The 27781-nt window shown below is 32.9% G+C and overlaps 1 protein-coding gene across 11 annotated transcripts; it reads left to right on the top strand.

The window, feature by feature from the left end:
* The first annotated feature begins 14221 nt into the window (after positions 1-14221).
* On the top strand, positions 14222-26576 carry LOC127704770 (muscle LIM protein 1-like). Of its 11 annotated transcripts, none has more exons than XM_052208986.1 (6): positions 14223-14349; positions 15709-15829; positions 17910-18084; positions 19215-19326; positions 25847-25940; positions 26270-26576. In XM_052208986.1, the coding sequence occupies exons 2-6, from the start codon at positions 15715-15717 to the stop codon at positions 26326-26328; spliced, it is 555 nt and encodes a 184-aa protein (XP_052064946.1). In that variant the 5' UTR covers positions 14223-14349; positions 15709-15714; the 3' UTR covers positions 26329-26576. The 11 variants fall into 11 exon arrangements, with proteins under 11 accessions (XP_052064945.1, XP_052064943.1, XP_052064942.1 ...); XM_052208977.1 differs by lacking the exons at positions 25847-25940; positions 26270-26576 and adding exons at positions 25507-25560; positions 25646-25675; XM_052208978.1 differs by lacking the exons at positions 25847-25940; positions 26270-26576 and adding exons at positions 25252-25305; positions 25646-25675.
* Positions 26577-27781: the final 1205 nt, after the last annotated feature.

Raw genomic sequence — 27781 nt, 5'->3', positions numbered from 1 at the left:
ATCACCGTAACGATCCGTTTGTAATTGTCTGCAATGAAACACACAAGGTATTTAAATGGTTTCAATTCTGTTAATATATTGCTGTTTTATGTATGATTAGTATTTTTTTCTTTTCTTAGTTTTTTTTAATATATAAATTGAGAATGTTTGAAAGAGCGCTTAAAGTCAATTCATTTTATTTTACATTTTGTACGTTTGTTTTAAAAATGGATTTACAGTTTAAGCAAAATCAATGTTAGAGTCGAATAAGAAATGCTGAGCTAAGCCTATATATTGTTATACAATACCTAATTAAGGTTTGGTACTTTGAGCTTGTTTCCAGTAGCTTTGATCACCCTTTGATACGAGAATATTAATAATTGTTGAAATGGTGTTTCTGTTGTCCATTTTTCTGGTATTAGATAATAATATTAAGTGTTTTATGTTCTTTTTGTTATTCAACTGATCAATTTGAGTAAGGGAGGGTTGAGTGTTCAACAAACAACTTATTTAATCCTACCAAGAGTTCAATTGCCTATTCCAAGTCAGAAACCAGGTCACTAGTTGCTTTTATTCATATCTGAATGAGGTTGTCCTTTAGGAAAGGAGAAGGTTTGATAAGGCGATTTTTTTTTTGTCCCATGAATTCGAAAATGAAAAAAAAGAGAATTCAAAACTATCAAATCACATTCTTCGGAAAATCACAAGCCGATTAGTCTTTCAAATATCAATATTTGTAGTTTTAAATGTTGTTTATATTTTTTTCTTTCATTTCATGAAAGCTGCATATCAAACAGCCTTTCCGGTATCTTTTTAATATTTAGATATGAGCCATAGCCATTTAATAGCTCTTTTCAACTTCCGCCATTAGTGGTGGTCACACTTATTTTTTAGTCTCTGTTAAATTTATGAAATTATTCACATTTTTTCGACCCAGTGTAGAGCTTGATTTATTGTAAACACTCAAATGTCGACCTCTGTATATTGCCTATCAAATTTTAGAAAGGCCAAATATAGTTTCAATTTAAATCAAGAGCATAGTTACGCTGATATAGTGTTATTCTTGTACATTTAAACAAAAGTTTGTCTCTATGTATTTGTGTATGAATAAGCACTACTTCTCTAAATTACAGGCAGAATTTTTGTCGCTACGATTTAGCCGATGCCCAAGTGGAGTGGATTTCGAACCAGTTCCGGAAGTCCCAACCTTCGAAGTTCCGGGAGCTGATTGCTTTAAGACGATTGGAAATACAACTGATGTTGACCTCGCGCACAATACTTTTACTAGTTACACGTTAGCTGGTACCCGCTACCAACTTTGTGGGTATAGATATTGCTGCAATGGTGTGTTACGCATGTTATCTGGCAGCTGTGATCTAGGGGATTTTTGCGATGTAAGTGTCTCAGCGTGTCATGAATTCCTTCCTAAATTCGTTTTAGAATAGCACCTTTCTACCCCAACCCACCCCCCAAAAAAACGAAAATGATGCTAGAGTTTCAGTGTCCCGTGAATTCCTTCCTAACCAATTCGTTAAAAAATAGCACCCTACCCCGATTAAAAAAAACCAAATCGGTTTTGATTGAGTGGAATAGGAATAAAAAGTGCAACCTATACTAGTAAATATATATATATATTTATATATATATTGATTTCGTGGAATAGGAATAGAAGGTGAAATGTAGATGTAGATGTTTTATATACGTTGCACTCTCTATTCATTTCACAAAAGTCAATAAATTAAAGTTAGGCTGTAAATTGTTGGTCGATTAAAGACTGTTTGGTTGTACTGAGTGCCCATAGAAATACATCATAGTCCAAACCCCCTTTGGTCCTTTTTGAGTAACAATACAAATGATTTTTCAATGCATTCCCAAATCCTTTGGCTATATGCCTGTTAAACGGGTTGGTCTTGCATCGACTTTGTTAAGTTTCGAAACTTGCGATGAGTCCCATATATATAGGGTACAAAATCAAAACTCACAAATATCCATCCAAATGTGATCTCACTGGACCAAATGCAAAGTAAAACTGTTGATATACATTACTTTTTTATGTTAAAATCTAAAATTTGAATTTTTTTTTGTAAATTTCTGTAAATTTTCTGCAGGCATGTCTTCGAAATCTTACATCAAATGTCAACTTCCACAGTAGATATGTCGGTTTGAATTTTATTTCAATGAAAAATACACGAAGGGTTGTGTTTCTATAGACACTTAGTATATTTCAGTTTCAAGTGGAAAAAAATATACAAATTGAAGGATTACATCAAAAGAAACGATTTTTCGTTCCCTATTTTTTTCTTTTTGATGGTGTCGGAAAATCCGATGTTCTTTTTTCCCCTTCTTTTGTTTTGTATATTTCCCAACTCGTTCATTATGTCCGTGTCTGAAGTGATGTTTCATGTGTCAATGAACGTTACTGGTAAATTGGCAAACGGGATTTCGTTACAACAAATTACAAATGTACTTAAAATCTTTGAGCCCTAGATTTAGTTACGATCAATGTAAACTTTGGTTCTTTGGATAAACTTTTTTAACGGTTATCAATTAAACACTGTAGTAATATCTTTGAATGTTGTCTTTATCGATACTTACATTGTTTCTGTTAATAATACTATTGGTACCTTTTAACGTGATAAATATGGTCTTTATCATTTGTTGCAGATGATAAATGAATTGCATAAGATTTAATTGTATCATTCGATGCCACCGCAAGCCACATGTTCTCCCATATTTCATGAAACCTTTACCGACATACCTTTAAGGACATTGCGAAGGAAAAATTGCATAACAAAATAAACAAGTCTTACAATATTGTAAATTGTTTGCTAATAAAAGAAATGCTCATGTCATGCTAATAAACAAAACAAAATCAATTCAATTAGTTTATACTCAGTTAAAACAGTACCAAACATTTAGATAGTATAAAATAAGATGTGATATGATTGCCATTGAGACAACAATCCACCAGTGACCAAATAATGTAGAAATTAACAACTATAGGTCACCTTCAGGCCTTCAACAATGGGCGAAACCCATACCACATAGCAAGCTATAAAAGACCCCGACATAAGAAAGTGTTTAACAACTCAAAAGAGAAAAGCAACGGTCTGATATATGTACAAAACAAAAAATGAAAAACAAATACGATATACAGCAACTCATCAGATCGTTTCAATGCACAAAACAACTAGTAAAAACACTAAAGACACACATTATCGATCTGAGAGTAATCACACTTACTGAAACAACCAATAAAACAAATAATGTGTTCAAGACAAAATAGTTGTTGATATAGTTACGTAGCACTTTGAATTAACATAATGTCTCTTTTTAGCGTTTGCACTGATGCAACAAAGAAGAGGAGATCAAAGACGGACAATAGAGTTGAATTTTCTATGAGTTCAAATATGTTTTTATTAAATACAATTTTATCTCAAGCTGTCATTTTTTTCATACTAGCGCACTGGAAAAAATCTATTCATAATACCAAAAATGTTACATATGCATGTATGTAAATATAACTTTAAAACGACATTAGCTACACTGTAAAAGTCGTGCTTAGAAATTAAACACTTGTATTACATGTTTAGATCTAAACGTGTTTAGGATTGTGTTTAATTTCTAAACACATTTCTCAGTAAGCACATAATATCTAAACATGTCTTGAATTTAAACACTTTTAATGTGTTTAAAAATATAAGTGTTTAGAAATTAAACACTTTTTTCTAAGCTAAACACGATTCTAAACACAATCCTAAACACATTGTACTGAGACACGTTTAGATCTAAACATGTAAAAAAAAGTGCACAAAAGATGTGCTTAGAAATGTGTTTAGGATCTAAACACCATTTTTATAGTGTACGGTTTTGACAGTATAAGCTGAACACAATAATTGTTTTCAAACATTTATACAAGAGCGGATCATACTGAAAACTCTTATTATTAACAGTCATTATATACATATGCAAGATTGATAAAAACTGTCTAAAATTAAATCGAATCCAATGTGAGTTATACAGAAATATAAATAGTGTGTCGTAAGAATAAGTTTTAAGGTTCATGTGGACCCTTTGGCTAAAATGGCTGTGTTTTTACCTGAAAATTTACTCTTAGTTTTTTTCGTCCCTGTAGAAGATGATAAAATTAACAAACAGTTGAGTTTTACTTGATATGGTCCACTCAGTGACACAGTTTAAATCAGGTATCTACAGTTCACTCCAATTGTTACCTATGGTGAAGTTCTCAAACCTCTTTCCCAACTTTGTATATTTTGGCACCTTCAGTATGAACTAAAAAAATGCACTGCAAAACCCAGTTAAGTTTTGATTTTCTAAAACATAAAATGCATTTTGAATTTCATTTATTTATAGCATGCTATGCCTTAAAACTTTTCCAGATACACAAGTTTGTCTGTACTCAGAGTACATTTAAGGTGAGAACACAATTTTTTATCTATAGGGTCCACATGAACCGTAAAGAGTGACAACTAGTGATACTCATTGAGAAGAAAACTTTATAAACAGCGGTCCAAGTGCGAAAAGAGAGTTACGAATCACCATCAATCTATAATCAAAAAGTGTTTCTCTTTTTATAAGTAAACACGAATTAAGTGCTATTCATCAAATACTTAGAACCAAATGCTTGCAATCTGCTCTTCCCCCAACAAAAGTTAAGAAACACTCGGATTAATTGTGAGGATGTATTAATACGTAATTGTGTCAGGTTTGATTTGAAAAGTTGAAACCAAAGCACATGTTTTTGGCTCAAAGTCCAGACCTTTATAATTCCTACCATATTTTAAAGAATTGTATCTTATGAACGTGTTCTTACACCATGAGCTGGTTAAAAAAAAATGTTTTAACCCCTCCACATTTTTTATGTACATGTCCCAAGTGAGGAGCCGGTAATTCAGTAGTTGTTTTTGGTTGCTGTTCGTCATATTTGTTTTTCGTTGTTGGTTTTCTCGTTTGAACTGTTTCACGTTTTGTCATGTCGAGGCCTTTTATAGCTGACTATACCGTGTTAGTTTTGCTTAATGTTGAAGGCCGTAATTGACCTATAGTTGCTTAATACATTGTAACAATTTCAAATAGAAACATAGACCTGTAATTGTTTACTTTTTACACATTGTGACTTGGGTGGATAGTTGTCTCATTGGCATTCATACCACATCTTCTTATTTATATATAGAACCAATATGCAAAAAAATATTCAAAATCTTCAGCAGACCAAAAGGAAACGACTAAGACAGAGAAAAATCGAGAGTGCGAAAACCATATATACTAGTCCTATAATGCACGAATAGCTGAATTAACGTCGTCTTAGGGAATACGTGCACTAGTTTTAATTAAAATAAAGGAAAGGCATATGTCACATAAAAAATATATGTTCGTTCATGTTGTAACAACATTATGTAGTGTTATACTGAACAGGGGTAATATTCACATGCAGAAAAAATACTTTTAAAACTTCATGTTTAGGGAAAGAAATTTCGAAGATTACTCCCCAATTCCATAAGAAAATAAACAAGAAGGACATTGGTACCCAAATTCAAATGACCATTAGAAGTAAATTTTGATAGAAATTATTTATTTGGTTGAGGAAATACATCGAAATCAATGTAAAAAAAAATTAAAAAACATGTAAATCGTGACGTAAATTTGTCAATTCTATAAAAATTGTGTTCAACACCAATGTATAGCGGAAAGCATTGAACAACATTGTGATTTGCTAAAATTGCAGAAAATTATCGAAAAATCCTTCATTATATTTTTTTATTCTTTAATATTCAAACTTCACTAAATTTCATCAATTTTCAGATTTATATCCGTTAGTAAGACAAATTCAATAATGCAATAAACAATTTACACATTGTTATTGTTGAACATATAGGATTACTGGCCACACTATGTGTTTTTGCAATTTCCTTGTTTTTTTATTGCGCACAATGTGTGTTTCTGCAATTTCCTTGTTTATTGTCGCGCACAGTATGTGTTTCTGCTATTTCCCTGGTGTTTATTTTTGTGCTGACTATGTGTTTCTGCTATTTCCTTGGTTTTTTTTTGTATTGCACTGACTATGTGTTTCTGCCATTTCATTGTTTTTCATTGTGCACAATATGGGTTTCTGCTATTTCCTTATATTTTTATTGCGCACAATGTGGGTGTCTGCTATTTCCTTTATTTTTATGCGATGACTATGTGTTTCTGCAATTTCCTTGGTTTTTTTTATTGATCACAAGGTGAGTCTCAGAGTCTTCAATTTCGGCTTCTTTTTCCGTTGCGCACAATATGCGTTTCTGCAATTTCCTTGTTTTTCATTGCGCACAATATGCGTTTCTGCTATATCCTTTTTTTTTCATTGCGCACAATATGTGTTTCTGAAATTTCCTTGTTTTTCATTTAGCACAATATATGTTACTGATTTATCATTTTTTTTTAATTACGCACAATACGAGTATGTGTTTCTGCTTTATCCTTGTTTTATGTGCTCTCCAGATCAAAAGGTATAGGGTAGTTAAATGTGTGTGGAGTACATCATTACAAAACAATAGTTCCAAACGGAGCAGCCAAAACCGTTTCTTAAATTTTGTCAGAGAGAGAAGTGTTAGCCCTGTTTTCATCTATAATCTATTAACTGAAATAAAATTAAATCATGCCAAGGTGAAGTACTGGCTCTTTGGCAGATGGTACCCTCGGATATTCTCGGGATTTGAAAGCAGCCGTACATACCCAACAAGCGACAGTATCGATTTCAATGTGAATGAACCTGGATTTCGACAGTGTGGAAAGCAAAATATATAGAACGTTAAATGAAAAAGCTTAATTTCCGGATTAACATTCCGAAGCAATGTCATGGAAAGTCGAAGATATATTTTTTACAAAACAATAATCTCGCCTCTTTGTTTGTGGTTGTTCTTAGGTGTTGTTTGATTTGTTTAAGATATTGAGTATAAGGTTTTAGGTTTGTGTTCCCGACTATTCATGTTTTATCATTTAACAATCTAAACTTTTTTTAAAGAGCAAACCTGATGTCTGATGTAACGAAAACGTTTGATGAAACGGATATACGACCGTGTTGTTTTAATGTTTTAATTAAATTCATATTGTTTCTGTTTATTCAAGATTTGATTATTCAATAATGTTGTATTATTTGTATGATCAAACTTTGATAGTTGTTTAAAACATAAACATCCTTGAAAATAAAAAATAACCACAACAATGGCATATTACTGCGTAGTTTCGTTAAGAAAGAAATACAAGGAACTATTACTAATATTTCAAACTGATTTCAAATGAATTGTCATAGCGTATATGTCAAAGAGAAAAAAAAATTGTATCATGTCCTTACATCTTACGAGTCCAAAGAGCGTACCCAACATGAACAAAAATAAACACATTTGCAGACAACCTAGAGCAAAAGTGTGAATAGTAAATTATGTTTCGTTACAAATACTAGTAAGAATAAAGTAATCTTTTCCAATCATATATAAAATGTTTATCAGTCATGATGTTTTTGTAATACTAGTATGTTTCTATAGGGCAACGAACAAATTTGGATTGAATACACTTAAGAATAAAACCTTAATAGAATCATATGTATACGGAAATCCAGGCCAACAGTGATATAGTGTATTTTGTATTCTTAATATTGAAATTCCATATGGTTGATTAAAACAATAACATTGGGTAAGCATTCAGGAATGTTTTTCGGCTAATAGTTTCACTTTTCTGTAATCTGGGATGCCCCAATGTAATCCTGATGCTTATAGGCGAACCATAATATATTGTTTTGTTTCTAAATATATCCGTTTAAAGATGGAGTATGTCAATTATTAAAAGTATTTGGGACAAATAAAAGGAGAGGGTAGACACCCCTTTTTTATTGAAATTTCTTCTTTTTTTTCCCGCAATAATTCGTTTGAAAATTTCATTTACGATCTCCTATTACACACTTCCTTTTCCTCCAACACTGGATTTACCCCCTGCAAATGTGATATTTAGTTCAAAATGGTATAGAATGATTTTTGAAAACTTTCAAAATATTCATTTCATTCATTCCAACTTTACACATAAACAAATGAGATTTTTACATAGTTTACCGATAATATTAATTTTACAATAAAAAAAAACATAGCAATTGATGAACACAAGGCAACAGACGGCCTTATTTAATAATCATGATAATCAAGCGTCAATACCATATGCCGATACCTCTATACTTGACAAATTGTTCATGACTTCAACAAAGACTGTCACATTTCTGACGTTAATTTGAAGTTTCTAAAGGGTTACAAATATTATAAAAAAAACGGATATTGACGATTGTTTATACTTAAGGAAGGCAAAACAAAATGAAATAATTCCGTGATTCACTCTAATATCGGCATCTCTACATTTAAATAAATTTTCTATTATAAAGTAATTTCACTAAAAAATATCCGAAGTCTTATATCGCTAATTTCATATATACTAAAAAGTTATTTTTAATACGATGGATTTATAAAAACTGCAATTTTATTCGTTCATTGTAATTAAGTAGGATTGCTTCACTTTGTTCTATTCTATTTTGATTACCGTTTACAAGTATACATATGATAATAAATAGAAATTTTAAATCACTTATGCACATCATGCTTTCCATATATAAAAAAATAACTTGAATATTCCTGTCATTAGTTATATTTGATATTAAGGTTGCCAGTTTCATTAGTTATATTTGATATTAAGGATGCCAGTTTCATTAGTTATATTTGATATTAAGGATGCCAGTTTCATTAGTTATATTTGATATTAAGGATGCCAGTTTCATTAGTTATATTTAATATTAAGGATGCCAGTTTCATGAGTTATATTTGATATTAAGGATGCCAGTTTCATGAGTTATATTTGATATTAGTTATATTTGATATTAAGGGTGCCAGTTTCATTAGTTGTATTTGATATTAAGGATACCAGATTCATTAGTTGTATTTGATATAAAGGATGCCAGTTTCATTAGTTATATTTGATATTAAGGATGCCAATTAGCAATGGCATTATCTGGATCAGGTTTATTCTGTAACGTATGTGTTCCTGTACAGTCCCGTTTCATCATGTTCTGCTTTACACACATCATTATACAACCATAACTTATTTTCAAAAACTGTCCAACTGAAAACATTTTTCCAAAGAAATAACATCCTCCAGATGTGTCGTCCTTTTCTTCTCCAGTACTAATTCCGGTTGTGTCACCCGCGTACCTTGAATCATGTATTGACTTATCATTGGTGTTGTTATTTGCTTTTAGAACAGTTTCGGGGTCTTCCCTAAAATCACCTTTATCCTGTGTGTCATCAATAACGTTCATTTTCTGTTTCGTTACAATATTTCTGTCAGTTTTGTAACTCGAAGATTGACCATTAGTGTCTTTGTTAATTGTAATCTCCGGCCTGTTATCATTCTGATTGACATCTGTTTTATCACTCTGTTTATTGTCATGGATTTCTGCTGCTTCGTGTGTTTTCTGTTGAACTGCAGGTTTCGCTGTCATAGTGCGTCCATTCTTATTAATTGTTGGTTTCATTGTTACAGTTTTATAATTTTTTGGCACCGTGGTTTTCACTGACAAGAGTGTGACTTTCTGTTCAGATACGGTTTGTATTTTCACAGTTTTCGAACTCTGTTGCAATGTAGACTTTATTGGCTCGGTAGTATAAATGGGTATAATTGTTACTTCCTTCTTAGAAATTAATGCACTTCTTGTGGTAGTATCGTGTGTTTGCTCATAAATCGGTCTCTTCCCGTATTCACCATTCTCGGAATTATGTTCTGGAACTTCTTCATTGATATTTTCTTCCTTTTCCAGTGACGTATCTTCCATTTTAGAATCCACGCCGATTGGAATGCGCTGTTCGTCATTGTCAGTGTGTGTATCGTTTTTCTCAGTAGATTCAGATGATGAGTATCCGGACAGTACTTGATTTAAGTTTTCATCAAGTTTTTCTTGTGAAATCATACCATCTGGAGTAGTAGTGGTAGCTAAAGGATTTCTTTGAAATAGATCTGTCGTTGTTGGATGCGGATTGTTGTTTGTCTTTAGATTATAACTACTTTGAAATGTATTATGATTATCAAAATGTACTTTGGGGTTTTGATTGTATCCATTCTCTCCATCCTTACTTTGAAGATGCTCATCTTGAAATTTTTCATCTTGAGTATTCATATATCGATCATCTACTCCGGAGTACCGTTGAGATTGACGACCATGTGGTTCCATAATGTTGTTGTAACCAGGCCTGGATCTGTCGTATCCTTCTTTATTTCCATAGGTATTATGTTTAACCTGAGTGTTCGGTTCAAGCTCATTCCAATTACTCCCCGTCTTATAACCTTTTGGGTCTTTGAATGGATCATATCCCTCCTCAAAAGATGACGACCGATGATACTCATGATCACCCCAGCGGTTCTTAGTTGGTCTCTCATGTTGTACCATTCTATCATAGTCTGAGGCTAGTTCTTGCTGATTTGCCTGATAATGAGGTGATTTTGATAGAAGCGAGAGTTTCAAATCTATTCCACATACAAGAAAAGCGTCGTCTGAATTTTTCAATGTCATGATGACGTTTCTTTGTGGACATAAACATTCCCATGTGAAATCATTATACTCTCTGCACTGTATAGAGAACTGTGTAAATCTTTTTGGTCGAAAATGCGGTTTTGAAAAAACTACAATAATTTGTAAATTCGCAATAAACCAAATCCACAAAAAATTATCCATTGTTCATTTATTTCATGTCACATTTTTTGTTACTCTTTTACTGTTCTAAAAGATCAGGTAAATATAGATCGTTATAACTACCTTTAGTGTTCTATAAGGCAAATTCTTTCACACCATGGCTAGATTCAACGGCTGAAAATATTTCAATGTCTGACCATGAGAAGTTGAAGACACTTTTTAAACTCACATTCATCTATATAATAATATTTAAAATCCGGTCAATTATCTTATCCGACCATTTTTCGTTTTTTTTTTACTTGATGTCAAAGGATAGATATACAAGAAATATTAATTGGCAAAGTATAATTTGATATTCGATTTTCGTTAAGGATGGTATGCCTTAAACATACAACATCCAGATGTTACCAATTATTAATCGAATCAATTTTTATCTTATTGTTGCTGCATGAGGAGACAATATACATGAACTATTGTATATTTATTCACTTTGTCAACAAAAACATCTTAAAAGCAAACTGTATAATATATCAAGAAGGAGAAAATCGCTACAGGTCTGGTCAACTATAAATCATGCATGGTATATATTTACTTAATTTTGAATAAAAATGAAAATGTGGGATATACTATAATAAGCTAGTCAATCATAAAGCACCTCAACGACACAAATAACAAAAAGAAGATATTTACCATTGCAGTACATTATACAAATAGATTGTGATTCATGTATCATTATCAATATCTGACAGCCATATAGTTATGGAATGTTTGACAACAAAGAGTCAATGAACTGTTTATAAATAAATTTTAAGGGTTATTTATACAACAGAGCGGTGAACATTCACCAAAGAAACATTTGAACATACACAAGGGGTAATTAGAGAAATCAGAGACTTGCAATATAATGCAATAGAACAAAAACGAAAATATCCAATGGTCATAAAACATAACAATAAGATATAGAAGATTGAGCAAAGCGAACCAATCAAATTTGGGGATAACTCAGTTGCAAGCATTCTGGTCCGCCTATGGGAGTCGTTGTATGTATCGAGCTATTCAACTTCGGAAAATTTTCTTTGAACCCTTTCTACTGTTGAAGGTATAATCATAGATATACATGATAATTGGTGGTATGGAGCGATTCATGGGAACCATAGCCTCAATTTCACTAATTTCTATTTTACCATTAAGTTCTGTAAAAAAAAGATAAAAAAAAAGATGTGGACCTTTACTGTAAATCATTATATTGAACAAAAGATTCTTATTTGCCACTTATCTAAAGCTGACTACCTCATATGCAAAACATCGATAAAGCTACAACGTGTAATCCTGAGACATGACTAAATGATATTTTTTTATATGAAAACACGAACCATTTATCAACACGAAAGATAGACAGCACCATGACCAACACAAACAAAACAAATATTGAAAAAAGTGAACACTTACACTTATTAAAAAAATAAATCGAATCATACAAAAGCGTGTTGGTATTGTCAGGTGTGCTCGTATTAAGATATTTGAACAACTGCGAAGAAAGAGAGAATCAATATTTTTTTTAAATGGCTAATCTTTATAAAGTTTAATATGTTGATTTTGTCCAGCAATTTATGAAATTATTGTCTCGTATGTCTCTTGATTTGGCCTTCACACTGTTTTGATGCGAGAGATTTAAGTTTTGTCCCTGAGGGTATCACCAGCACAGTGGTCATTTCCGTGCTGAGGTGGAATATTATTGATGCGGTCATTTTCTGTAAATATAATGTTCATAAACTTTAAAATCACTCGGAACATTGATTGTTTTATCTTCCATCAAGAATATATGATCGAGGTTAGCCAGAGTTATATTACTCACATTGGAAAAAAATGTTCCAATTATATGGAGTATTTTTTTAGACTAGAGCATTGCAAAACATGTTTGGGATCATAGTAAATATCTGAAAACGAATCGAAACATTGATGGTTGATTTATGATATGAAACAAATGAATATTCAAAATTTCACCAGCATAAACAAAATATTATTTAAGAATTGAATGCTTCTTTTGGTCATTTAATTGGGGTGTAAAAGCGTTGACCAAAGCAAATTTTGAATGAAGAGCAGATACTTAAAAAGCGCACGATGAGCGCTTTTATACCCCTATAAAAATTTCAAAAGAAGCATCCAATTCTTATCATTACATGTTTATGCTACAACCATAAATTACGAATTATATCAAATGTTTCGTTTGTTTTCCTATGCTTTGCTTTGGCGTTATCACGGGAAACAGTGCTGTCATGACTTTTGCATTTTGTTGAAAACAATCTAATTTTGGAAAGCATCTCGATTGCTATAAGCCAAAAAAGAAATTAGTATTCTTATGAAAATACATGTAAAGGTAATGTAATTAAAGTGTTGTGAAACCCGGATCCTGTTATAAAATATTTCATATTGTAAAAATATAAAACGGTAAAATAATTATATAGTAACTGACCAGCAGACTTGACTAATTTGTATTTATTCTTTGGGTCAATAAAATGAAAACAAATGTGTACACCTCTTTCAATTTATTCAGATGATAATTTACTATATAAAATATCTTAAAACAGAAGCCGGGTTTCACTATACGGTGTTCGGGAAGGGTGAGCATTTCCTTCTCTACTTGTCACACCCGTCGTGTTGATCATGGCAAGCATAAATCCTATAATACGTCACATTCGGTGATGTCGTAACTAAGGGGAACAGGACGGAATGTGTGGCTAGTACGATAAACTGAACATATCGGCGTTGGTCATCTTACACTGATTTCTCTAGATATCCGACTAAAAGGACTGATGATTTCAATTTATGTGAAATTGTTTTTTTGAGAGTATAATTTTGAAACTGCTTTTTAAAAGTATAATTTTATAGTCACCTAACAAATATGCATGCAATCGACATTAATTTGTTAATTTTGCCCTTAAGTACAATACACGTTAATTATAATAATATCTATGTAGTATTTCCCTATCATCAGTGTACGCGCAGCTGGCAGAAAATTAATCCCATCCATCGTTTAATCCGCTTTCATCAATCTTTGAAGATTAAGTATCCTCAGCTTACAGCACAGACTCCATAATTAAGTTACAATTTAGATATTTATCTACCGCAATTGATAAAAGAAAGTGGTCCCGATTATAAATTATATTACGTTGAATTACAAATGTTTATATCATATCATTCACTCTTTGTCGCTGATGACGAGATAGGCAAATATGCAGGAACCATTTATGTCGAAATTTGTTTACCGTTTGAAGCATCATGTAGGTTCTGATGGGCCCTTTAATTAGGAAATAAAATTATTTGATTTTGTAAGAAGAAAAAACTATTAAAAAGTTTGGTTTTTCACTTGATTTTGTGTACTAATCGACTTCTTCTAAATATGTTTTGCTTCCTTTAATCTACAATTGAGGAAATAACCATATCTTGATTAGTTTCCTGGTGTTGTGTACAACTCTTTGTGAGATTTTTTTCAAAACCCCTTTGTACGAACCTCTTATAAGTGAAGTGTGCAAAATTGTAATAAAACTGAAAACAAAGATGTTGGGGTGGAAGTTCATAAAGATTGTCCCGTGTGCAAAGAATTCCAAATTCCCAGCCTTGTTTCGCTACTGACGTTACCGAACACTGAGGTGAGTAGATAGTATAATTTGTATTAAGGTTATTGAATAGCTAAAAAAAAGTCGCAAAATCTTTACTGTCTTACTGATTTCGGGAAAGATTATTTTAGCATAACACTTTTAAAAATAAAATATGAACATATTGTTATGAACTTGATCACTTTTCTTTGAATCTTTAGAAATATTTATATATATGACAGCATGAAAGCCCTAGTGACATTATTTTAAAGAACTTTAATGTTCATACTTCAGTCCTTAGTTTACCTGATATTTTCATATGGTGAAAGATAACAAGATAAACGTATCTGGATTCGGTATTATTTGATGGTTAGAGTCAATGGTCTTTGAACAATTTGCTTGAAAGACAAAAAACTAATGAATCTTAGATATAATGTAAATATTTACAGATGCGAATCTATTATTTTGAAAAAGGGGGGCCCAAACTATGCAACGTTTGGAGTGGGACTTGTAAAAAGTCTATGCATTAACCATACATGAAGTTCCATAAGGGGGAGATGAGCCCCCCCCCCCCCCCCCCCCCCCCCCCCTAAATCTGCCCATGATTTATCTCAACTTTACGAAACTTATTTTTAGATTTAAAAAACAATCTTTCATCTAACAAAGCAATTCTTTAAAAAGCATTTATTTAATACTTAATTAACAATAGTAGAACATTATGATTTATGAGATTTTCAATTGATTTTCTACATGATAGTTCGAAAAGAATGACGTATTTTCACATTTGTTTATGTAAAATTTGGAATGTATATACACAGTTCGTGATAAATTATGTGAGTCACCTATGTGAAGTTAGTTATTTACATGACGCTGCCAAATTTACATACAGCCGAGACTGCAAGATTAATTAACAAAGAACATCAATGTCTACTGGAACATAGATAACTAGTGCAACTAAATTCTTTATTTAATCACATTAACAAGAAATCAAGTAGATCTAAATTACACTATATCTATAGCTATTTATCTTATTAGTTTTAAGTTTACTATCTTGTACGTAAACATATTAGGTCAATTTCACTGTTACTTTTCGGTTTTTATGAGTCGAATACGTATCATCATCATCGAAATACAGGTATTACTAACAGAAGGAAACAGACAATGATAGAATCATATCATGGTAGATTAAAAAAAAGTAAGATAGGGAATGGTTTTAATTGTTTAGATCTGACAGCCATAATGTAAAAACAGACGGGCAACGCATATAAATGATTATCCTATTTTCGAGAGATCGCTCACCGATTTACTGAAAGGTAGATGTGCACATTATCACCAGAAGTATCGATTCTAGGTACTAGTGGTTTTATAAAGTTATCAACTCTCGTTTTTTGAAGGCAATTATTTATTTTGTAGTAAACAATGCCTTTCAAACCACCTGAAAGGTCGATCTGTCCGGCTTGTGGAAACGCTGTGTATGCAGCTGAAGAAAAGTTAGGAGCCGGTAAAAAATGGCACAAAATGTGCTTTAAATGTGGTAAGTGATGAAAATAGCATAATGATATATTAAAGAACAGTGGCTCGGTTCTCTCGAAATTGAGAAAACCAAACCCGATATTATATGTTCCATCAAAATCGTATTGTATACATTTATTTCCCGTGCCGGAGGGAGATATGAAGATTTGTTCACCCAAGAATATTCATATTTCACGAGGGCTCTGCCCGAGGGAAATATGATTTTTCGAAGGTGAGCAAATCTTCATATATCCCGAGACAAAGGGAAATGAATGTTTTATTCCACTGCCTATGCTTTGTTTACTATCAATACATTAAATACTATTTTGCATACATTTTTTTTCTTATCCGCTTGTTTTTGTAAGTCAAACTAAACACGACATACCCATTGATAAACAGTAAGGATCAAAATTTAATTATAAGTCTTTTTGTTTTATCGTCTGAAATAAATTTAAACATGATAATGATTTTTGCTATCGCTATTTTAAGAAGAATAAGAAGTTCAAAACGTTATGTACATTAACCGCGCGTAACGTCGCACGAAGTAAATTATCCCAATATTTCAGAGGGGAATATGATCCTCAGAATGGAATATGAAGATTTGTTCAATGACACGTGGGATAGTCTCAACCAATCAAATATTGATTAAACTATCAATATTTTTAAACAGTGGAATAATAAATTTTGTTAACGTCTGAATTTACAAATCATCCATTTCTTAAATAAAAATATCTACACTTTGGTTATATTATCTTTCAATTTTGTATCCGTTAAACGAGGCCGATTTCGAGTAAATTCTCTTAAATGAAACACAATGTTTGTTTCATTTGTGCAATCGTATATCACCAATTCCTTTTCATAGTGAGGAAAAATCGGAAATAAGATGCACGACACATTCTATATATTCAGAAAGGTAATATTATAAAAATAAGAAGATGTGGTATAATTGCCAATGAGACAACTCTCCACCAGAGACCCAATGACATAGAAGTTAACAGCTATAGGTCACCGTACGGTCTTCAACAATGAGCAAAACCCATACCACATAGTCAGCTATAAAAGGCCCAGAAATGACAAATTTTAAACAATTCAAACAAAAACTAACGACCTGATATTTCAGCATGTGATGAAGATTTATGTATAGTTCAATGAAACAGTAACCGAACAACATAATAAAACCAACACATTTATAGCTTGATATATGGCATGTGTTTTGCTCATTGTTGAAGGCCTTACGGTTACCTATATAATTCTACGTCATTTGGTTTCTGGTGGAAAAGTATCTTATTGGCAGTCATACCACATCTCCTTATTTTTTATAACTAAGAGGTCACAATAGGGTCTTCAAAGATTAGTATATAAACAACAAATCAATACCCTGAAATTGCCCAGATTCTAAACGCGTTGTGAATATTTACCAGACTAGCAAATATCTTAACATCTACACAAAAACACTTAAGGGAAGAACGGATTTATTTATTTGATATAAACACACAACCACAGGAGATATTCTATAATACTTTGCCCAAACACATTATCATGTGGTCGATTAAGTTCTTCAACGCCTCCCTTATTTTACCTCAGTGAATATCAATATCTTCAGCTAGAGAAAAGAGCAAAACTTAACGAAAATTGGGAAAAAAGTACTTAACTCAATAAGAATGCGGCATATTTTAGTTATATTAACTGACTCTTTCTGTTTTGGCTTTGGTATAGATTTAAGGTTAGCTGGATTGTACCCGAAACTGTTTATGCACCTTAAACTTAGAATTTCATACAATATCTCACCTAAACTGCAATTCAAAAATGTAGTTTAAAATTATCTCAAAATACATTTGAAACATGTAGTAATATTTGAACAAAATTCAAACAATGTAACCTTTTATTGTAATGAAGTAAGTCGCTCAAATAAAAGTAATATACATAAAATAATAAACTTACATGTATGCAAAAATGAACGAATGGTTTACTATTTGACAGTGGCAGATCATTTTTGTACGTTTATAAAGAAGGCGTGCAAATGTATTTCCAACACTACACTAGAAATGAAAATACGTGCAATCTATCACCATTAAAACATTAATATGTTGTTGTTGTTTTAGGTTTGTGCAATAAGTTGTTAGAGAGCACAACTGTAGCTGAGCATGAAGGTCGTGTGTATTGTAAAGGATGTCACGGAAAAAAATTCGGTCCAAAGGGTTACGGATTCGGTCAGGGAGCGGGTGCACTCAGTATGGAAACTGGATCTCAGTTTGGAAACAAAGACAGTGAGATGAGGTAAGACTATATCCGACAGGCTTTGGGTATCCATTTTATCACACGATCGGTGACAAATCGTCGACAGGGTATCGATTTTACTACACGATCGGTGTCAAGTCGTGATGTGATCAATGTTGAAATAGACACTGTTAATTTTATTTGTGGGATATCAATATTCATGGAGGTTAATCACAAATTTAAATGTTCCAAAAAGTACACATTGTTATAAGGATTGTATACAGACTTTGGCAAACCCACGAATTTAAATATCGACGAAAAGACAAGATTTCCTCAATCCACGAAAATAAATGAATCCACAGTAGATCGATAGTTAACAGGATATAAGTTGGATGTGTTGAATTAAAATTGATTTGTATGTGCGCCTCTCTTTCACATCCTTACAACGTATAGATAAAAGTTTATACAATAGTGTACGATTATATATATATATATTTGTATGTGTCAAAACACTTTATTATTGAGGCACTGGCTACGATTACCCGCAAAAAGTAACAATAAGAAATAATTCTTGTTACTTCCGAGACTAATTGCCGAAAAGTTTTACGGGCAGGACCCGATTTCATACGGAAATTGCAGGTACAAATAATATATTTTTTATTGTTACTTGTAGTTAATGTTATTGTTACCCGTAAAATATGTTCAGACAGGCACCAATAAAAAAATGTTTGATTTGCGAACAATTTTTTAAATAATTTTTTAAACAAGTACATGAATAAACCAGATGTATTGACCAATGTGACGCTCACTTTTACCAAGGGGTCGATTAAAACAACTCACTATTCTAATAATAGATACGAATGAGCAAGATGTCCAATTTTTGGTCGGTGAAAAGTTTGTATCCTTTCAAGCTTTTAATGATAAACTTCAACGGTTCCAAGATGCAAATTGTATGCAGTTATATAGAAGAAGTTCTTGTAAAAAATGAGATATCGCTGAAGAAGGATATATGTCCGGGAACACATTTCTGCAGTCTGTCTCGGAAGTCACAATAAGTATTTCTTATTGTTACTTATTGCGGGTAATCGTAGCCAGTGTCTATTATTTAACAATAATAAAACAGTGGAACAAGACCGGATTTAGTGTTTGTGAATTTGTTACTTTTAAAATTATATTTTATTTTTTTATAGTAATCGTCCAAGGGATCAGCATGTTGGACCTACAAGCTCCGGGCCTGGTCCCCATTGTCCTAGATGTGGCAAAACAGTGTATGAAGCTGAACGAGCCATAGGACTAACAGATGTAAGTTTTATGCTCACTTGGTCCTAAAAATCCTATATAATTATGAGCTATGCAGTTGAATTGTGTGTCTATATTCGTTAAAGAATCATCAAAACAACTCTTCGTCATGGACAGATCAGTTAAATTTTCTGACAATAACCAGTATTATATGCATTGAAGTCTTTTAATGTCACTCTTAATTTCAACCCAATCACTTGATCCAGTTACGTGCATTTACCTACATGTATCTCTCCATTCTTCATATCAATCTGATCAATCAATCAATCAATCAATCAATCAATTAACCTTTCAACCTGTGGGTGTCTATGTATGACTACCTGGAGCTATATGATTCGATAAAGAAGTGGTTGTTTCTCACATGCAAACGGTTGCCGAATTTGCTTGGTAAAAGGGTAAACGCCAAATAAGACTACGAACCAATCAGCACAAGTTTGTCATAACAGAAATACAGAAGTCACCATAAACGTTGGACTAGCATCACTATCCAATGCCAAGCTCTGGAAATTACACCAATTTTTATGCCCCCGCCGTAGCGGAGGGGGCATTAAGTTTTACCCTTGTCCGTCTGTACGTACGAACGTACGTACGTCCTAAAGTTGGTTTCCGTTCTCTTACTTTATTTTGCCTCAACCAAATATTATGAAACTTATACACAATGCTTATTACCACAAAACACAGATCAAGTTTGAATTTTGGTGGCGTCACTTTAACCGCTCTAGAGTCATGCTCCTTTACAAATGGAAAAATTGCTGAACTTTTCTTTTCACTTCTCTAACTTAAGTTAGCCTCAATCAAATGTTATGAAACTTATACACAATGCTTATTACCACAAAACACAGATCAAGTTTGAATTTTGGTGACGTCACTTTAACAGTTCTAGAGTTAGCCCCTTTACAAATGGAAAAGTTGCTGAATTTTTCGTTTCCGTTCTCTAACTTAAGTTTGCCTCAACCAAATGTTATGAAACTTATACCCAATGCTTATTACCACAAAACACAGATCAAATTTGAATTTTGATGGCGTCACTTTAACCGTTCTAGAGTTATGCTCCTTTACAAATGGAAAAATTGCTGAATTTTTCGTTTCCTCTCTCTAACTTTAGTTTGCCTCTACCAAATGTTATGAAACTTATACACAATGCTTATTACCACAAAATACAGATCAAGTTTGAATTGTGGTGGTGTCACTTTAATCGTTCTACAGTTATGTCCCTTTACAAATGGAAAAATTGCTGAATTTTTCGTTTCCGTTCTCTAACTTAAGTTAGCCTCAACCAAATGTTATGACACTTATACACAATGCTTATTACCACAAAATACAGATCAAGTTTGAATTTTGATGGTGTCACTTTTACTGTTCTAGAGTTATGCACCTTGAATTTTTCGTTTCATTTTTTAATTATGAATGAATACAATAGAGACGGGTGATAATGAATTATTGCAATAACCATGATAACATCAACCTTTGTGAAAAATATAAAAAGTGCTAAATGAGCATTCCAAATCATGATTTTAAGAACGACAAACAACACCGTGACAAAAATTAAAAGACAAAGAGACAAACAACAGTCCACAAAACACTGAATACTGAATATTTAAAACAGCAATAACCCTTCGAAAGATCATAGATAAACTCGTATGGTCAGAAAGTATACTGAGTTCCTGTGCCACTCAAGAACCAATATCACTATTAAGCGACAGGGGTAGTAGATTTGTCACATTCGTCTTATTCAAAATATTATCAGAGACCGTAGGCCAAGTGGTCTAAGTAGTTGAACTGCTATCACTAGCCTGTGGACACTGAAGTTGTGAGTTCGAATCTCTCACTTGGTAGGTGCGCTCGATTCCTATCTAAATTGACTAGGATTGTCAGTTTTCATACCGAACGTCGGTGGTTCTCTCCGGGCACTCCAGTTTCGTCAACCAAAAAAAGTGACCGTCAAGAAATAACACAATAGTGCAGAAAGTCAATCAATCAAAATGTTACCATGATCTTTTTTAATAATTTAGAAATGGGATTAATCTTAAATATTATGAAAAACATATGGTTTTTAGCTCACCTGGCCGAAAGGACAAGTGAGCTTTTCTCATCACTTGACGTCCGTCGTAGTTGTCGTTAAATTTTACAAAAATCTTCTCCTCTGAAACTACGGGGTCTAATTTAACCAAACTTGGCCTTAATTATTATTGAGGTATCTAGTTTAAAAGATGTGTCCGATGACCCCGTCCGCCAACCAAGATGGCCAAAAATAGAACATAGGGGTAAAATGCGAGTTTATCTATTATTTTGTAAACTGTTATAAATAGAGAAATTCTGACAAGGCAAACATTTTCACAATGTTGAGCTCTACCAATTGTTCATTGACGTATAAACTGTCAGGCGACTTCTTATAGGAGTTATTGCCCTTAAATGACAAATGTTACCATTTTTTTTTTTTTTTGCCTTTTATCTTGAAAACTATATTAGACGAAGAGAAATTTTAAGTTACAAAAATAATCAGCAAGACAAGATCTACGAATAAGTATGCATGGTTGAAATCGTCAGTCGACTCCTTATTAGAGTTATTGCCCTTTGATGACAATTTTTATCAATTTTTTGTGTTTTTGCCTTACATCTTAAAAATTATAATAGATAGATAGAAACTGAAATACGCAAAAATGATCAGCAAGACACGATCTACATTTAAGACCATACAGAGGAAATTTAGCATTTGTTGAATAAAAGACGAGTTTTTATTTTGATGGAATTACAGTCGCCAGTCATAAGTCATCATAAACAATGTTGTTGTCCAAACTTTACTTTTAAAATGTGATCGTTATTCAAGGAATTATGAGAGTATTCTGCAATCCGTGGTCGCAAAAGACAGCAGTGAAATTATTGGAATTAATAGTAACGACATGTTTTAAATACAGCTGATTTGTTGGACGATTCTAATATTAAAAGTACGAACCAGTTTGTGTCAGTACCTAGTTAGGATATCTGCACCATGCGTTTTTCATTGTTGTTTGTTTTTTTTGCACGTTTAATCCACCATTTTCTACATGAGAAAATTCCTGTACCAAGTCAGGAATATGACAGTTGTTATCCATTCGTTTGATGTGTATGAGCTTTTGATTTTGCCATTTACTTATGGACTTTCCGTCACAGGCACTTGTCTCAGATTTTTTTTTTCATATATACCTAAGTACCTTGTGTTATATTAAGGTATATATGTAACACTCAGAAACGTGTCCTTCCCCCCAAACGTGTCCGATTCCCCCAAACGTGTCCACATCGACGTCACTGAACTGCAAAACATGTCTAGTTGTAAAAGAGCGCTAAAGCGTGTCATTTGTATAAACGCCCAAACGTGTCCAATCCCCCAAACGTGTCAAGCTTATTTTTTTAACTTTCACTGGAACTATCATTCGTGTCCATATTATAAATACGTAGGTTATTTGGTTATTGCTTTTTCATTAACTTATACTCATTTTATTATTTCATAAAAAAATAGAAATAAATTACTTTAGGTCTTTTTTAAACCAGCAGTATAACCTGGGTTAAAGTGGGGGCGTCTGTTCGGCTATGGTGGATGTAAATGTAAGCAGCCATGCTCAGTTAAACTGTAGATATCAAATCAGATACCTCGTGTTGCAAGAATGTTACTATCTCTGCGTATTAAAACCTTTGTAGCAGTTCACTCTTTCATGGTGCCATCAGTAGTATTTTGGGAGGCAACATTTTTTTTAAATTTCCGCAACTTTTATTAAAACGGCCTCTATTACATAACGGAGATTGAAGTAGTTTCTTACTGAAGTCATAAAAAAATCGGTCTTTACTCGCTCTTAAATTTTTTAGATGAAAATCCCAACTAGCGCTAATACCGAATAACCGTAAAAATTTAGGCCCAATCCAAAATTCCCGGAATAATAATAGAATCTATCTACAGTATTTACTGATGTCGTTCAAATAATGCATGAAATATTTGGCACCGTACGTTATGTCTCTTGTTCCTGTGTCTTTAGTGATGCTCGAAACCTCAAATTTATTAAAAAACCTGATAACCAGTTTATGATTTGAAAAGCTTTTAAAATATCAGACCTGTTGAAAAAAGGGAAGTCAATTCTGGTGAAAGCCCGCCGTGCAATATTCGGATTAATATAAAAGGCATCATCGAAGTTTATTAGTACAAAATAATTTACACAGTAAACAATTAATTCAACTGTACTAGGATATGTATGTTCGATCTTATTGAGCATGAAATACTTGCAACTGGACAATAAGCAATTTCAGTCAAAAGTTAATTCATATGTTACAGATTAAATTTGCAATTATACAAACTAATGCTAATAAATGACCACTGCATCAACTGTCTCCCCCATCATAGAATTGCCGTTCACGTTATTGATTTCATTAGGAACATACATGTATTAGCGCTAAAAGACGTGAGACGTTCTGGCGTTTAATAGTGGACACGTTTTGGCGAATAACAATTATCGGACACGTTTGGGCAATATTGAATATAACGGACACGTTTGGGGAGAATGGACACGTTTGGGGGAATCGGACACGTTTGGGGGGATGGACACGTTTGGGAGTGTTACATATATGAAAATAAAATTCTGAGACAAGTGCTGTGCTTTCCGTTTAGAATTTTCCTCGGAGTTCGGTATTTTTGTTATTTTACTTTTTGCAGTAAATCTTAGGCGATTGTTTCAAACTCAGTTCAGTTTCAATTTTAGTTTGAGTTTGTTTACTTCGTTTATTTGTTTAAATTAAATGATCTGGACCAGACTTTAGTATAGCATATTGAAAAAGTATTGACAAAAATGCCTGACAAAACCAAACGCTCGACTTAGTTAACCAACAAAACGAAATCATGGTGAACTGATTTAAATCTAGATAGTTGTGTGTAAACTTTTCTGAACTTACAATTGTTAAGTTGTTGCCTACCCATCAGTTTTTGTATTGTTTGAAACGTTAAAGAAAGAGATAACTTTCGCAATTATTAACATCATTTTTCTGTCACATTTTAGCAGAGTATGACGATCAATAACATGTGTAGATCATGTACATTCCTTGTTTGTTTGTTTTAGGCTTGGCATAAAGGTTGCAGTAAATGTAAGGAGTTTAACTCGTCACCTGTGTAGGTCATGTACATTCCTTGTTTGCTTGTTTTAGGCTTGGCATAAAGGTTACAGTAAATGTAAGGAGTTTAACTCGCCACCTGTGTAGGTCATGTACATTCCTTGTTTGCTTGTTTTAGGCTTGGCATAAAGGTTGCAGTAAATGTAAGGAGTTTAACTCGTCATCTGTGTAGGTCATGTACATTCCTTGTTTGTTTATTTTAGGCTTGGCATAAAGATTGCAGTAAATGTAAGGAGTTTAACTCGTCACCTGTGTAGGTCATGTACATACCTTTTATGTTTATTTTAGGCTTGGCATAAAGGTTGCAGTAAATGTAAGGAGTTTAACTCGTCACCTGTGTAGGTCATGTACATACCTTTTATGTTTATTTTAGGCTTGGCATAAAGGTTGCATTAAATGTAAAGAGTGTAACTCGTCACCTGTGTAGGTCATGTACATTCCTTGTTTGCTTGTTTTAGGCTTGGCATAAAGGTTGCAGTATATGTAAGGAGTTTAACTCGTCATCTGTGTAGGTCATGTACATTCCTTGTTTGTTTATTTTAGGCTTGGCATAAAGATTGCAGTAAATGTAAGGAGTTTAACTCGTCACCTGTGTAGGTCATGTACATACCTTTTATGTTTATTTTAGGCTTGGCATAAAGGTTGCATTAAATGTAAAGAGTGTAACTCGTCACCTGTGTAGGTCATGTACATTCCTTGTTTGCTTGTTTTAGGCTTGGCATAAAGGTTGCAGTATATGTAAGGAGTTTAACTCGTCATCTGTGTAGGTCATGTACATTCCTTGTTTGTTTATTTTAGGCTTGGCATAAAGGTTGCAGTAAATGTAAGGAGTTTAACTCGTCACCTGTGTAGGTCATGTACATACCTTTTATGTTTATTTTAGGCTTGGCATAAAGGTTGCATTAAATGTAAAGAGTGTAACTCGTCACCTGTGTAGGTCATGTACATTCCTTGTTTGCTTGTTTTAGGCTTGGCATAAAGGTTGCAGTAAATGTAAGGAGTTTAACTCGTCATCTGTGTAGGTCATGTACATTCCTTGTTTGTTTATTTTAGGCTTGGCATAAAGGTTGCAGTAAATGTAAGGAGTTTAACTCGTCACCTGTGTAGGTCATATACATACCTTTTATGTTTATTTTAGGCTTGGCATAAAGGTTGCATTAAATGTAAAGAGTGTAACTCGTCACCTGTGTAGGTCATGTACATTCCTTGTTTGCTTGTTTTAGGCTTGGCATAAAGGTTGCAGTAAATGTAAGGAGTTTAACTCGTCATCTGTGTAGGTCATGTACATTCCTTGTTTGTTTATTTTAGGCTTGGCATAAAGGTTGCAGTAAATGTAAGGAGTGTAACTCGTCACCTGTGTAGGTCATGTACATACCTTTTATGTTTATTTTAGGCTTGGCATAAAGGTTGCAGTAAATGTAAGATGTGTAACAAGCCTGTAGATTCTACAACACTATGTAGACACGAGATAGAAATCTACTGCAAAGGTAAAGCCTTTAATGAACAAAATTTCATACAAATACAAATATTTTATTGGCACATATGCATACTTATGAAGATAAAGATTCAATGTTACCGAACACTTTTTGAATATGGGAAATAAAAGCTATTAATTTCTACACAAATCCTATTGTGTAATTACCATTTAATTAAACAATTTTTCAAATTTTCCCGATTATCTTAGATAATTTTATCAAATTCAAATTGTCCCCCTTTAAACAACAATCAATGAATATATCGTGCAACTAAGAGACGAAGTATTGTTAAGTGCATCTTTGCCTACGAGTTGTTAACTGCAAATTTCATTTTTTTACAGGATGTTATGCAAAGAACTTTGGTCCTCATGGTTTTGGTGTTGGATCATTGGCCTCATAATTGCGAAAAAAACACTGCCTACGTCTCTCTAACGTAGAAACAGTACCTGCCGAACTCGTTGTCACGTGACAAAAATACAAACGATCGATCAACCGCTCACTGGCTAGCCGTGCATGCTCTTAGTTTGTCCCTTTTTCATATAGGACATTTAATGTGTAAACCACAATCCTTTAATTTATAATTATCCAAACTACTATTGTTTTCAATTTTGATTATATTTTTTTTATATTAAATTTTTAGTTTTATTACCTCATTGTTTTTGTTGTTTCTTCACGTTCTAATAAAATTTTGGAAAAAAACACAGAAAAAACAAGGACAAACACATTCGCTGATGAACGTTTTCAACCTCCGATACAGTGGCGATGTCGCATATAACTACGTGACCACTTTTTCGGAGTAAGAAATGTTTATCATAATGTTTTATGTCGATGGCTTCCAAAATGCTTGGTCTCAAGCGTACCTGATGGAGGTTATTCCAATAGTAAACTTTGTGCACTGAAATCGGTATCATTCGTTATCATGCTTGATTGACGGTTGGAAACTGGTAATACAACTTTACGAACGAAATTTACTATGTTTGAAAAGGAAACAGATTACAAAACTGAATGAATCATATACTTTTTATTTTGCATATATATTGATAACAAGTGCAGGATAATGAATTTCTCCAGAATGTTTTGAAAAGTCAAAATTATATAGGTTATATATATTTGTACAAAATATTAAAAGTTTTTCATTTGTTGTTTAACAAAACCGTGTAATAGACATTATCTTCTTATACAGACTGCAGATATAAGAAGATGTGGTATGAGTGCCAATGAGACAACTCTCCATCCAAGTCAAAATTTATAAAAGTAAACCATTATAGGTCAAAGTACGGTCTTCAACACGGAGCCTTGGCTCACACCGAACAGCAAGCTATAAAGGGCCCTAAAGATTACTAGTGTAAAACCATTCAAACGGGAAAACCAACGGTCTAATCTATATAAAAAACGAGAAACGAGAAACACTTATGAACCACATCAACAAACGACAACTACTGAACATCAGATTCCTGACTTAGGACAGGCGCAAACAATTGCAGCGGGTTTAAACGTTTTAATGGTACCAAACATTCACCCTTATCTGAAACAATAGTGTAACATCACAACATAGAAAGACACACTATAAAATATCAATTGAAATGGCTTAACTCAATCAAAAGACATATTAATACCAGTGAACATACACTGAACAAATAAATTTGATCTATGATACAATATAAATACAAAATAAATAACATAGTTGACTTTTACTGTGAAAGTTGTGCGAATCAAAATAATAAAGGCGGAGAGTTGCTTCATTGGCAATCATACCAGACCTTCTCATTTTTAAAGTAAATCAAAGTATAATTACGTTAATCGTACTGTAACAAAGATAATCGTATACACTATCAATCAATCCATCTGATTAC

This window comes from Mytilus californianus, unplaced genomic scaffold (genome assembly GCF_021869535.1).
Source record: "Mytilus californianus isolate M0D057914Y unplaced genomic scaffold, xbMytCali1.0.p SCAF_6, whole genome shotgun sequence".
NCBI classification, from domain to species: Eukaryota; Metazoa; Mollusca; class Bivalvia; order Mytilida; family Mytilidae; genus Mytilus; species Mytilus californianus.
Note: the sequence above shows the minus strand (reverse complement) of the source record. Positions and strands in the feature narration are given on the sequence as shown.

What these genes read in the sequence shown, in the direction of transcription:
- LOC127704770 (XM_052208986.1), top strand. Translation starts at nt 15,715, where the DNA reads ATGCCTTTCAAACCACCTGAAAGGTCGATCTGTCCGGCTTGTGGAAAC. An exon ending in CAAAATGTGCTTTAAATGTG is followed by an intron (nt 15,830 to 17,909) that starts GTAAGTGATGAA and finishes TTGTTGTTTTAG; the next exon opens with GTTTGTGCAATAAGTTGTTA. An exon ending in GATAGAAATCTACTGCAAAG is followed by an intron (nt 25,941 to 26,269) that starts GTAAAGCCTTTA and finishes ATTTTTTTACAG; the next exon opens with GATGTTATGCAAAGAACTTT.